At 43.5% G+C, this 14,558-nt stretch overlaps 1 protein-coding gene across 1 annotated transcript; it reads left to right on the forward strand.

Annotated features, from left to right (window-relative positions):
- The first annotated feature begins 2,245 nt into the window (after nucleotides 1-2,245).
- Nucleotides 2,246-13,274, forward strand: PLEKHD1 (pleckstrin homology and coiled-coil domain containing D1). Its single transcript, XM_053474627.1, has 13 exons — nucleotides 2,246-2,554; nucleotides 3,079-3,172; nucleotides 5,043-5,132; nucleotides 5,534-5,610; nucleotides 5,967-6,058; nucleotides 6,892-6,944; nucleotides 7,107-7,201; nucleotides 7,754-7,847; nucleotides 8,507-8,673; nucleotides 10,406-10,538; nucleotides 10,964-11,108; nucleotides 11,693-11,836; nucleotides 13,117-13,274. The coding sequence occupies exons 1-13, from the start codon at nucleotides 2,406-2,408 to the stop codon at nucleotides 13,272-13,274; spliced, it is 1,491 nt and encodes a 496-aa protein (XP_053330602.1). The 5' UTR covers nucleotides 2,246-2,405.
- The last annotated feature ends 1,284 nt before the right edge of the window (nucleotides 13,275-14,558 follow it).

Below are 14,558 nucleotides of genomic sequence, written 5' to 3' on the forward strand. Positions count from 1 at the left end.
TATTTTACTTTTTAAACCATTGGCGTCGGATACATCAGGGATCTCTTGGTTATTTTATATTGAGTATCTTTCTAATTCTTTCTTTTCTGCTATTTGTTTGAGTAGGGAGACACACACTGTATAGCCCGGCACTTTTGGAATATTAGGCATTCCCTGTTAATTATTGGAACTGGAACCCATTGGATCTTGCTAATGGGTGACACCTCAGGTTGTCTGACAAGGTGGACATTGTGGTTGTGAATATACATACATTTTTTTCCATAACTGTGTTGTGAAAACATGCTGTGATTATACAAGAAACCATCTGTCGCCATCTCCCATCTCCCTACAATCCGGAGACAGATCTAACCACGGGAAGGCCCTGGTTTATTATGAAGCCAAACACGGCGATGTTATGGCAACAGGGACGAACTGACCCAAATGATCGTCTGGTCCGCTAAAGGTGAGGCTTGATTTTCTGGTAAGTAGCGCCCTCTTCAGTCATTCAGTTACCTGCGTAAGTTTCGTTGTGGACATAACATACATGTTCTCTATAAGGCAGACGATGACACAAGGCCGAATGGCAACAGCCTAACCAAGTATATACAAGTGTATGGTGCCAGATGATTGGGAGGGGTGGAAAGAGAAATAAGTCCAAGGGCTGAGTGTGGACCAGGAGAGGCAGCAGCCTGGGCAGCGATAGTCTTTAACGAGCCAAGGAACAGCCTAAAACACTGTCCTGGACGGTGACTTCTTCCCGGATCAGGCCCTTCCTAGCAAACCACAAAGCGCCCTAAACACACTAGGCTCCCGACTTCATCAACGTTCCCGGACAAAGGCCACGCACACGCTCGTTTAGTGCATTTTCTTAACAAAGCTTGTGGAAAAAGAAAATGGCTACAACAAATCTAGAACATTCTCCTCCATTGAGCGATGTGGATAGCGTCCGCAACCGCACAACCACCTAGCAAAAGTGTCCTGGGGGGGGGGCTTAATGGCCATTCATGTCTTTTTGTCTATTGGTCAACCTGTTTGCTGCCACATTAGTCCACACAGCCTCTGTTGTTGCACCAGCGAGCGCTGAAACCTGTTCCATGGGGTCGCTGGCTCTGATGGGTTTACGGCTCACCATACTGTCCAGTTTAACATCCAGGTAAAGCCAAGGTCTATGCCTTACTCAGATACATGAAGAGCTCACTCCATCTCTTCTCCTCTCACAGGGCAAGCACGCGTCAGACATTCATGAATCTGTTTACCTGTACAGAGAATGGCCAGTAGTCCAGCTCTGCCATGAAGCCCATCTAACGGTTTGAGAAGAAGAAAGGATACCAGCAATAAGACAAGCCGTGTGAATGAGTACTGGGAGTTATCCTACTGCTGGATGTCCAGATTAGATTAAAGCAATGCAGCCCTAACGACTCATACCAAGGCTACTTGAATTATTCATATTAATTAATATTAATGGAGAAACATCTCAATATGGAGTTAACCGTGTGCGAAATGATTTCAGATACATTCAATTCGAGGCTTTTTAACGTTTTCGGCTCTGGGTATTTACGAAGCACAGCATTATTTATTTAGACGGTTGTGACGTCGTTTCCAAAATGGTAAACAGAGGAAGACGGGAACATCCCCGACAGATCTCAAGGTCTATTTTTTTTTTTTAGTCCAGAGCTGTTGAAATTTGTAAAATACCATAATTCTTTACTGAAAAAAGAACGTCTGCGCGCTGTGGCTCAATATCCACAGAGGGAGAGACATAGTTCAGATTTAATAATTCCTCCTGTTTTGTACAAAAAAGCACATATTTCTGCCAATTTGAATAAGCGTAAGCCGTGGCCACTGATTATCCATTATGCACCCTTTAGAATGTGGAGTGCATTCTGTTAGCAGGGATAGAGCTAGGATACCGGATACGAGGAGTATACAATGGGTTATGATGATTAGGGTCCAGTCTGGGCACCCTTTAGGGGACACTGAGATCACATGGTGCGGGGAGATCACATGGTGCGGAGATCACATGCCTCTCGCTGGCACTTCTACCACTAGACAAATGATCAGAGAATGAACTCTCATCTACCGATGGAGGAGAAAGCTGCTGATATTGACTCAGCAGAGCAGCTATTGATTGAAAGTGGATTTGTTCCATTAGTCTGTCCGATATGTTCTAATATGCAAGTACTCTTCACCCCCCCATCTGTATCTTTTTTTAAAACTTTTTGCCGTCCTTCACAAACCACCTTTCCATTGGTCCCTATTCTTTCCCTTTTCCAATCATTGCCCATCTCTTCTCTTGTCCTCCCCCCCCCCACCTTCCCCATTTCATCCGCTCCCTCCCTTTCTCGCTTTCATCGTCTCCCTCGCTGACGGACCATAACATCTGACTGTCCTCTGGCTGTCTCAGTCGGAACCACGCCTTCAATAAGATGTTCAACTCGAAATCTAGCTCCGTCTCCCCGTCTCCTTCCATGGATCCAGCAGAAGCAGACAATTTTGATATCAGAACTAAGGTGCAGCTGCAAGGGGTGCTTTGGAAAAGACCATTCGGGAGACAATCGGCAAAGTGGTCCAGAAGGTAAGAGATGAGATGAGAACGAGTGATTTGGGGTGATGGGCTATCAAAGTGTGACAGCGGGCCACGGCATGTTTAGGAAAAGCAATTTTGGGGCAAAGTTCGAAATATGGAACAATCCCCATGAAACAAATACCGTGCTCCTTTTTGATGCGTATAAACTGCGATTCAGTAATTATCAAGGAGAATAGGCATGCCGATCATAAAGCCTTGCCCTGAAACGAGTCGCTTCTCCAATTATCAAAATATCTTCTCCAAATCTGTGTTTCTTCTAAGGTGAGCTTTCTGGCATGGAAACCGTTAAAAAAAAAAAAAAAAATCAATTCTTTATAAGAAATGCATTATGCAGGGTAGCACTTAGCAGCGATCTTTTCAGAGCGAGCTCCTGGGAGTAGCTTTTATAGTGCGTTGTTATTATTATTATTATTATGGAGCGGATTCCAGTCTGCTCACCTTAAAGAACACCGTTCTCTAAATACTTGAAGCGCTGTTTGCCTCCAGTAACGAAGCTTTCATGTCCTCTGCAGGTTTTTCATAATAAAGGACAGCTTTTTGCTTTACTATGCTGAGAGCGAAAGGAGAAACTTTGAAAGCAACAGATACTTTAACATACACCCCAAGGTGAGTCCTCCCAGGAGAATGCCTCCCGCACCCAGTTTAACAACGACCTTCTCCTCCTCCCTTCCACCGAGTTTCTGCTGAGGCTATGGGAAGCGAGCTTGGATGATCTCGGGAAATCTCGGGATCGTTTGGCAGCATTGATCTTTATAGGTCTGCCGAGAAAGGAAAGATCTTATTTACATGCGTTTTCTTTTAAGTCTCTTTAGATGGCAGCCTGCCTTTCACCTGCTTCATCCTGTAAAATGCTCCAAGGCACCTAATGGGGAAACCCAAGAACAAAGAAATATTTAGCAGTGCAGGGTTTTATACAGTAATGTGCCATATCATATGGCGTTTTTAACTTTAGCTCTGCCTGCCACCCCCTCTGCGCCATTCTCCTTTCTGCAGGGTATCGGGATATGATGTCATATCCCAGTGTTCCACATAGTGTTCATGGGCCAGGTTGGGGAGATCAGCGATCTCCCTTATAACCGGCCCATTGAGTAGTGGTCATCAGACTGCCCCTGCGGCTCTCCTGGACTCGTTGGCTTAGGCCCAAATACGCCTCGGAGTATTTCACTTATGAGATCTTGGTTTTGCTTCACATGGATCCAATCATGATATCAGTCATGGTATCTTAGTTACATTCCAGACTCAAACACCACCCCACCAACCTGGACTATGTGAAAATCATAACATTGTCATGTCTTCCTGCAGCCACTAGTGGCCACCCTTGCCTCTCAGCAGCACCCCTTTCTAGTGTCTTGGGACAGCCGAACCACGTTACCTGAGTTTAGCCCTGCCATTATATACCTGCCCTGCGCTTCAGTGTGGCCCTTTGCATTGTTCGGCTTGGGTCCCTGTTAGTCTGCTTGCAGCGATAGTTCCTTGTACTTTATTCTTGTCTCCCGTCTATGACCTTTCGCTACGTTTACGATCCAGATTTGTGTCCCAGACTTCCCTACCTGTCCAGCCGTTTCCAAGCCGTGTGTCCTGCCACTCTGGTTTCCCCCGTCCTCGCTACAGTTCATTGATTCCAGTCCTGCTTTTGTGTGCCTGATTGTACCTACCTACCCATCAAGGTGCGTCAAGGGGTACAGACACAGCCCCTCGTATACCCTGCAACTGGGCTCCTACCCGACCTGCTTGCCCGGGGCCTGACAGCTGCTTCTTTCTGGTAATGCTAATGAAGTCCTGCCTATGCACCCACAGACCATACCTAGTACAGGGTCTTCTTGGGGGGTATTCTATTTTTATGATAAATAGTAAGTGTGCTATTCGTTTGGCTTGGACTAACGTAACAGCCTAAATATATTATCCAGCTGTCACATTGTATTTCACAAAACTTTTATATTTAACATTTTTTTGTAAGTGATACTAGTATTAAATCTCAGTAAGAATCGTCCTATATAATGTGTGTGTGTATATATATATATATATTACATACTAGAGCTTGTTGCAAAAAAAAATAACTATGCTACTAACAGTCATATCAAATTATATCAAACCACAAAATTACATTTCCAGCCTGCTGTGAATTGGGTTCCATTGTTCTCAATGTGATGCAATAACATTTGTTTTGCGTGTAATTTTTAATCAAATGATGTAAATTTTTATCCTAAAATGTATAGTATGTTTTTACATTTATTTAATAAAACAGGGTCAGAGAAAGCCAAATTGTGTCCAATCATTGAATCGCTTATATTCAAGTTGATGTTGAATCCCAAGGCTTTATAAGCACACATCCCATGTGCTAAAGGGCTATGTAACCCCCAAACTTTCCGGGTTACATAGCCCTGGGGTCACCAGAGGGACAACCTTATTTAAAAACCGTAAAGGCTGCGCACGCTCTTATCTAATATTCAATGATCTTTATGTTCTTGCTTATCAGGGTGTAATACCTCTAAGTGGATGCAGGGTTGATGCCAAGGAAGAGTCAAATATGCCGTACGCAATTAAGATTTCCCATGAGGACTTTCATGTATGTATCTCTGCTTGGTACCCGTTCATTCCATACACCTTTTCTATAATTAAATATGTATGTGTGTGTATATATATATATATATATATATATATATATATATATATATATATATAATAAAATTAGATTCTTCCATTAATTGGGGCTTAGTTGCTTCTAAATTGTGGAATTCTTCAGAATGTGATTCATTCTTACACTGGTACATTAGAAGAATTAGTAACAGATAGTTACAGATATACGGTACTATATTTACAGTATTTTTGCATCCAGCATATCTTACACGTGTATTTAATCTGCAAAAGCGTTGCATTGGACCCAGGCCACCAGAAGCTGCTGTTGACCAGAGCGTCGTCACCCTGCGTGCCGTAGGACTGCAGCACTTTTCTTGTTCTTCTCTGCAGGGAAACATCCTTCTGGCAGCAGAATCTGAGCTGGAACAGGCTCAATGGCTGGAAATGCTGCAGGAGTCTGGGAAGGTGTAAGTATATTCCGCTCCTTCTCCAAACAATTACCACTCATGGTAGATTTACCCAGCCCAGGAACCGTTATGTCAGCAGAGGACATCTTCATGCCATGGGTTACAAGGGGACGATACTCCAGCCTCGGGCACCAAAGATCTCCACTTGCACTTTTTGCTGTACCTTGTGGAATAATATAACATTGGCAAGATGTTAGTGCTAAAGTAATCAGACCTTTGGATGTTATCAGAGGAGGGACCAAAACATACAAAACTATTAAGAGAAGACCCTATATCTTTGGTCCTCCTTCCTGGTGAATTGGTTACAGGAGAGGGCGATGCTATAATGTCCCAATCTGTCCACAACTATCTTGCAGGACTTGGCAGAATGCTCAGCTTGGGGAAGCCATCATTGGAAGTTTAGAAGCTCAAGGTCTGCAACTTGCTAAGGAGAGACAGGACTATTTCGGTTAGTGTGAAACATATACTATGAAACACACGTACGCACACGTATGCATCAAACTCATGGAACGTAGGAGATACCGCAGGTGTCGTGCCATTTAATAGTGAACTTGTAGGCTAGCGTATAGACTCCTAAGCTTTTTCTTGGGCAGATTGAGGTGTTATGTAGTAGTAGTTATTCCCAGAGGATCATAAATCCAGTTTTTGTCCATTCCCAGTGAGCTCTAAAATGTGCTTGGTTCTGAGTAACGCACGGCTCACTCAGTGAGGATTCTTGAACGTCAGGGCCAGCGTACCCCTTCTTTTAGGGTAAACCTTGCGAGGATTGCTCCTCATTGTGCATGATGGATTCGGTGAGGGATTTCATTGTTTAGCAAATTCAATTCTGTGATTCTCCTGGCAAATCCCACTTTGGTCAATAAATCCCCTTGGCTTTGACCTCACTTCTGCGAGTACCCGTGATGATGTATAATATTGTTACATGTATACGTATGACACATGTGTTTATGATGAAGTATATGAACATGTATACTGTGTGTGGTCTACCATATCTAGTATGTAAAGCGTAATCACAGTTATGAGTTTGGAGAAAGACATCTACGCGGGAATATGATTGACATATAGAAGTATATTTAAGAACAGTTGAATATCTGCGGATCCTTTCATAATGTCTGTTTAATGGAATATACTGTATGGAATAGCCAATTTTTAACAGAATGTAGGTGGGTAAGTCAAATTTATAGAGTGCATGGCCAAGTTGGTACTGGGATTTGGATGGGCACGGCAGCCCAGGAGGCGATGGGGTCTGACAAATAGATTGTATCTTGTGGTGTTTTGCAGATAAGCTAATGGAGGAGACAGAGGAACTGTGCTCACAACGTGAACAGAAAGAGGTGACGTTGTGCGACTAACTGCCCTAATTCGTATGTAGAAATGTTTGACTCGTTAACTTGTGGAAGTTACTGGCTTGTTGCTTGCTCCATTTATAGTTAGTGAATACGATTCTTATTTTAGAGCTGTTGCTGTTTCTCAGCATCTGTGTTGATTGTCTCTAGGAGCTGGAGAAGGTAAACCAGGTTCTGGAGTCTGAGAAGAGTCGATTCGAGGACTTGGTGCACGAGCTGAGACTGGAACAGGAACAGATCAAGCAGTAAGTACCTCTTCTTTTAATCTTGGTATGCGTGTCTACATGACTTACTGTTACTTACATGGCTTTGATGTATATTATTACCCAAAAGCTCTTTTTTATTTAAGAAGTTGATAATATTCTTCTAATATAAACGATGGCCACGGGGTATATGGACATTTTAAAGGGATCCGATATGCTGGTCTGATGCTCTTTTTGTCCTGCCGTGTTTCACCCCAGGTTGGAGGACACTTACTCCTAGACCATTGGCTACGCTGCTAATGTATTTAATGTATGTCTTGTCTCTAATCCTTTCTGGAGAAGACCCATCACCTCTTGCTTCTGCCTCTGGCAAAACCCTCACCCAACCTAGAGGTCCATACTTTGATATTCAACGTAATCTTGAGAGAATGTTGATTAAAAAAGGATCCCCCCCCCTCTAAATGTTTTAACACTTTGTCACGGAGAGCTTTCTGTCTGTAAGTCTTCGGTGTGAAGAGAGGGATACGACTGATTGACTATGTCAAGGGCTGATTAAGGTGTAAACGTCACTTTTTATGTGTTTTGTGGCCACAGGGAACTAGAACTTACTATTCACTGTCTGAAAGGAGTAGGGGAAGAGAAGCAAGAACTCTGCAGCCTGACACAGCATCTTCAGAGAACAATGGAGGCAAGTATAGGTCTTCCTCGATAACTCCAAGATTCTCATTAAGAACGTTATGTGGTACGCAATAATAATATCCACAACCTTTAGATTCCTATTGGTTGAAACTCTAGCCCTATTTAGTCGTTGTGTTGTTGAATAGGAGTAATTGTGTTTCACCAAGCAATGTTGCAAGGGCTGACCCCAAGTCTCAGGTTTTTTAACCAGTGTTATGGTGAACGGGCAGATGCTGAGAGTTCAACAACCACAGCTGATCTTTCAGATTTTGAGCAAATTTCTAGTTCTAGAGCCACCAGATTTATGTTTTTCGGGCAGGATGCTCTTGCCAACTGAAATCTCTTGAATTCTGGTAAATTGGTTAACAATATCCTGACGGAGTAGGATAACCAGAATGAATTGTATGCCGCAATGTCTTACATAGAATATTATTAATATTGAGATGTTGGGCAAGCCAATTATAAAGTGTCCAGGTATGGCCAGTAGCAGATGCATTTGTATGGTAACATGGCATAGTGGCTTGATCAGGTCAGGAGAGCCTTTTGAAGATGGTTTGGATACTTTGCTTAATGTTCGCAACATTTTACACGGCATGAATATAGAGCATGTGTAGTTTTAGTATGTAGCAGTAATATATAGTTGTGTGCATCAACGTCTCGCTTAATTAGGAGCTGTCTATTGAGAAGCAGAGGACTTTGGCAATAATGGAAACTGGTCAGAATCACCTACAGGTGTCCACTATCGAGGCTCCCAAGCAGGGTCTTCATGACAACCTACAGCATATCGAGTGCAAGCTTCAGACGTTACTGCAAGAGAAGCTGCAGGCCGAAAGCAGGTGGGACAGTTACAAGGCCATAAAATCATGCAAACGTATAACTAGACCAGTGTGCCACAGCTGTTAGTTTTAATAGTTATAGTAATGGATGAACATGGGCACATTTCACTGGGGGTAACTCTGTACAACCATAATTCAGGCAGGTGCACACATAGGCACCCCTGTTACCAAGACTCTGTGCACGCTGTCCTGAATACAGGCTCTGCACAGGATAAGGGTGCATGTGTTGGTAAATGGTGTTAGAGCATGTGTGTTAGCATATGGTGTTAGCTTGTGAGTGCGTGTTAGCATGTGTGTGAATGTATGATGTTAGCGTGTTGCTGTATTATGTTAGAGTGTGTGTTAGTTATGGTGTGGGTAAGTGTATGGTGTTACAATGTGTGGCTGTAAAAGCGAGTTTGTGTGTTAGTATGTGTGCTAGTCTGCTTGTAAATTAATGTTAGTTTTGAGGGGGGGTCACCTTATTTATACAGGTGGACAGGAAGGGAGGGCTTAAAAGTATAGCCTTGCTCACATTTTGGCGGGGAAGTAAAAAAAGAAATCCTGCACCTAGGTTCCAGTAAAGCTAGCTCACCCGTACCTAAATGACTGCCCTCAGGAACTTAAAATGTTTAGTTCAAACTGTCAGCCAGCGGGTAGTGGTAGGGTCTTTTCATAAAACTATTGTTTGGATTCCTGTTGGTCATGCCCTGGTGCCCTAATGAATGGTCCACGTGTGTGGGGAGCAGAGATCTAACTAGAAACCACTCGTCCCTTATGCAGAAAATGCACCATGGTCCCACTTCACTAATCAACATGCACCACAGTGCCAGATTTGTCCCCAAACAGCTTGCCAGTGCCATATTTGTCCCCAAAAGGCTTGTCTGGGCTATCATTCTCTCTAAACAGCTTGTTGGTGCCCCCAAACAGCTTGCCTGTGCCATCTTTGCTACCAAACAGCTCGTCAGTGCTTCCAAACAGCCCACATGTGCTATCGTTGTCCCCAAACAGCTTATCAGTGCCCCCAAATAGCCTGCCAGTGCCATCTTTACACAAACCTGCCTGCCTGTGTCATCTGTGCCACCAAACAGTCCCCTAACAGCTTGTCTGTGTCATCTTTGTCCCCAGTTTGTCAGTGCCCCCAAACGGCTTGTCTGTCCATTATTGTCCGCAGTTTGTCAGTGCCCTCAAACAGCTTGTCAGCACCCCCAAAAAACCTGCATGTGTTATCTTTGCCTCCAGCCTGCCCATGCCATCTTTTCTCCACTTACCAGCAGGAGTGGTCCGTCTCTCTTCCTCTGTGCTGTGTGTCTGACTGATCCAGCATGCCGGAAGTGGATGTGATGTTACTGCTTGCATGCTGGATCAGTCAGACACAGAGTGCAGGGAGATAGTGAGAGATCATCCTGTATGTCACGCTCTAGCTACCCATGGGTATTACCTCTACCTAGTGGCTTTAAAGAGGCAGACAAATGCTCACAGGGGTCACTCTGGCCCCCTAGAGTAGCAGAGGCCCTGTGGCAATTCCGACCATGATTGTTATGCCACTGATGGGGAGTGTAGAATGTAGCTTTCCTCATCAAGTCCGTTGGGAACCACACTACCAACAATGCTTTCCTAGGAGCAGTTACATCTGCATAGCCCCATAGATGATCAGAGCCCTGGTACCGCCTGTTAATAAATAGCCTAGTTGTTACTGCTAATAGGGTTTTGTTTCAAACACCTGTCTTTCTATATGCTGCTGTATCTTAAGGATCAAGGAAAATGAGGAAAGATTCCGCATATTGCAAGAGGAGCGAGCATTCTACATTTCAGAGTCCCAGGCGTTACAGCACTCCTTGGCGGAACTAACTGCAGAGAAAGAACAAACAGAAAGAGAGCTTAAGGTAATAACACAGAGCCGTACATATCGCAAAGTCTCTTCTATATTATGTGATTATCTGATAATCCAGATCTCGCAGGTTTCCCTCACAGATTCCTTCTTCCAGGCCTCATTATCACATTCGCTCTACAAATAGAAAGGTAGACAAGGATGGAAAACAACAACCATTAGGCCCATCTTATGGTCTGATCGATACAGGATAACCATCTGCCTATCCCATGCATGTTTAAATTCCCCCAATGTATCAAATATGGTGAAGCTACAGTCCTTTAATGCACCCTCAAGGTTCATACTTAAGGGGTCTCATGTGCTTTCAACGTTAATATTAGTTTGGAGGAGGCTTGGAGGGCCTAAAACATATGAACTAATAATCTCCATTCACTACAATGCAATGCGCACAGTTAACATATGCGAATACATGGTGTTTAGGTGCAGATGAAGATTCAGTTGGACCTTGAACAAAGATTAAGAGAAGCAGAGGAGGCTCTTAAGAGGCTGGAAATGGGGCTGGACTCGGCCGTGATGAATCGGGATAAGGAAGAGAAGATGAGGGCCGATGTCAGTCACTTGAAGAGTGAGTGTAATCCTGGAGACATTTAATCATACTTCTTACAATTCTGGGTAATCAACGGCTATGCTTATATCCCTCTTCATCCGCCTGACATAATAAATCCCTACCCTTTGGTTTATCAGATGATACAGAGTGCAGGGCTATTTGTAAATTGATGGAGAACCCAACATGAACATATTTCACCGCTCCTCTGCACTGTAAAATGCAAAAAACATTAAACTCCATATAATACACATTCCAGATATAATTCTAGAAGCTCACAGCCACAGTTTGGAGTTTGGTGTTTGGTGCTGATTCATAAAACTGGGGGGGCTCGCAGATGACTTAACTCTCCGTTATGGACAGCCCACCCTAATGAGCTTCTCAAGAAGGGCTGAGTTGGATAATGTCCTGTTAATGTAAGGAAAGTTCTATAAAGTCATCCCATTGATACATTATGCACACGAGATCTGAAAATGTGTGCCTCGTGACCTTATTTCTTCTTCTAGAGGAAAGGAGGCACGGCATTTCACTGTACTTGATAAATAAAAACCTGCCTACGTAACGGAAAAACCCACAGAGGCCTTACAAGCATATATTGTTTACAGAGTTCTTTGAAGAATGCATCAGGAATTCCGAGATCGAAGCGATGAAACCCGCGATTATGAAAAACTCGGTGTATCTGCCGAAATCCGCTGCCAGGCGCATCAAGAGCTGCCGCTTCAACCACCAGAGCCCCGGCTTGGCGAGATGTGAGTGACAGTACTATAAACGATGATTTTGTGTGTCTTAACATCGTATCAGTGAGTAGAAATGACGTTTAACATAGCAGTGCGGATTTCATGCGTGTTTAGGTCTCTCTCCTTATTTCATTCTCATTCTCTCTCGTTTTGGAGCTGACTTGCAGCATTATGAATCATTTTGTTTTGCTGTTAAGGACAGCGGGGCATGTAAGGTCACATTGTTCCGCCTCACAGGAGAAGCCTCACAGAAGTCGCCTTCTCAGTTCCCAGTGAGTTTCATCAAAGCGATGTCAGGAGCCCTCATGCGATGTTCAAGACGTGGAAGACTCATTAGGCCACGAGACAGACCAGGACACCCTGGCATTTCTTCTCAAGAGGCCATGATGGGTACCCTCAGGGTTTGCGAAAGGAGCTAGTGAGATCCCATCCCCCCTTATGTTGATGATGATGATGATGATGCATCATTGAGAGAAGTGGAGCACTAGGATAAGGTGCCATATGCTCCATTTAACTTAAGGCTGTAGTGACAGCAGGCTTTCTACTCTATTCCATTTTCTGGTTTTTAAACCACAGTAGTGCATAATATCGTATTCTTTGAAAGGCATCCAGGCATTATTTTAGAGAGTAGAGGGTGACTGGGCTTCCAGTGACATGGCAGACACCCTATGGATCATTCAGAAGTAATATCCTGAGTGAGAAATGTGATCTAAAGTATCACGTGTGCTGTTTCTATTCAGGTTATATATACCAATTGGTATAAACATGCACAAACTACATTGTCGTATACGCTTTCAGATTCCACACACTCACGTTCCACTCAAGGCCAGCTTCTGAGTGTTTCGCTTCATTAATCTTTGGAGAGTCATAAGGACGTCTTAACCTTACGGTACTTTTAGATTTCAAAGCAGCAGATATCAGTGCTGCGGAGATGTAGTTTGATAGTTTGATAAAGTAGGGATGATCCCCAACCTATTGTTTGCTTCCTAGAAGCAATTTGCTTCCACTCTTAAGCATCCTCTCCCCGGTGTTTCCATTCCTATTGGGGCAGTAGTCTCAGATGCAGGCCGTGGTGGTCTAGTGAGATGAAACAGCGAGATTTGGGCCTCCAACGGCACAGACCCCTCTTTCTCCGGTCCCTTGAATGGTATTGGGGCAGTCTGAAGAACATTTTAGCTTCTACCTTAGACTACCTGCATTGTCCAATCTGGCCCTGAACGCACCATGAAATATTTCTGTTGTCTCCTTATTCTTTTCCTTTGCTCTTCTATTCAGACTCTCTCTTTTTTCAGTGAAGCACTCTCACTCCTTCTTGATGTCGCAGGCCGAGCCAGGCAGCATCCAGAACATTAAAGAAGCTGCCAGGAATCTGAGTAGAGACCAACAATTCCGAGAAAAGCTCTACCAAATCATCACGAAACAGGAAGCCTCCCAGGGGGCTGGAAAGTGATTTCTGGCGACTCCATGCGGCTCATAACGGAACACCGCAAACAATGAGCCGGCAGCACGCTCTGCCGTCTGATCTCCGCACCTTTATTAAGCTGCTGGATTGCAAATTGGGAAGCTTGAAGAACCGTATAGCAATGGATATTTTTCCACGCCATAAATGCTACAGAATATTTTCCATCATAAGGCATAACGAGAAAATGTAAACTATATATATATTTACTATATAATACACATAATATAATGCATTTACAGTTATTAAACTTTTTAGTAACTTTGTAAATATGATCTCAAACTGATCCAAAACGTTTTGAGTTTCTTGCTGCACAATGAAGGGACATCGGGGTGACTAGAAATGTTAAAATGCAGGCCTCTTTAAATGGACTCCTATTATCCAGTGTATAAAACACTGTGTAATGTACTGGTGGGGAGACTAACCTGGACTGGTGGGGGTTACTCAGGCCTTGTTTGCCTTCTTGGCTGAAATTTCACTCTTAATTTTCCCCGCTGCGGTATTGGTTTGAAGAACACAGAAGTTTTGGAGCAGCCTTCTTTTTGATTGGGAATGCCCCGTTATTTTAAGTCCACAGATACCTCTGTAAAGAACGCTCTATGGTGGGCACTAGAGGTAGGGGGGTGGTGAGCAACCAAGACTTGGCTGAGGCTCAACCAAAAAGTAAAGGAGGCTATGTAGTGTGAATGGCCTAGGACTAGCATTGGGCATTGTAATCCTAGGATCAGTTTGGAGATTAGCCATTTCAAGATGAAATTGCAATGTAATTAAATATTATTGACTCTCAAAACGCGGCTTTTTGGAGGATTTGTACTTCTGAAATTGGCTTTTGTTAAAGAAATGGCAGAATGACTTGGAAGTCCACAGAATAGAGCAGCAGGTATATTAGAGATAGAGCGTACTTACACATAAGCTCACGTGGCTGGTCCACAGACACCATGGCTCCCTTGGCGTGGGTTATAGCGAGTAATATAGGCACATGCATTCAAACCCTAATCGTGCTCTGCAGAGAGATTTATCATTGTCAGTGCAGATCTACTTTGCTGTCTTTCGGAACCAAAATAATTGCCGTACGTTTTAAGCATGATTTCTACAGACTGGTTAAGAACTCGAGAGGCCGTTGGTTTGCAAATGTATTTTTATATAAAAAAAAAAAAACTATTTTACACACAAATTGTATAAATCAAACAGTGCAAAGTGATTGTACTAAATAAAACAGCGGCATAAAGGGGACAATATTCAATGCGCAGAAACAAAGTGGAGGTGCCGCTAAAT

This window comes from Spea bombifrons, chromosome 9 (assembly GCF_027358695.1).
Source record: "Spea bombifrons isolate aSpeBom1 chromosome 9, aSpeBom1.2.pri, whole genome shotgun sequence".
NCBI classification, from domain to species: domain Eukaryota; kingdom Metazoa; phylum Chordata; class Amphibia; order Anura; family Pelobatidae; genus Spea; species Spea bombifrons.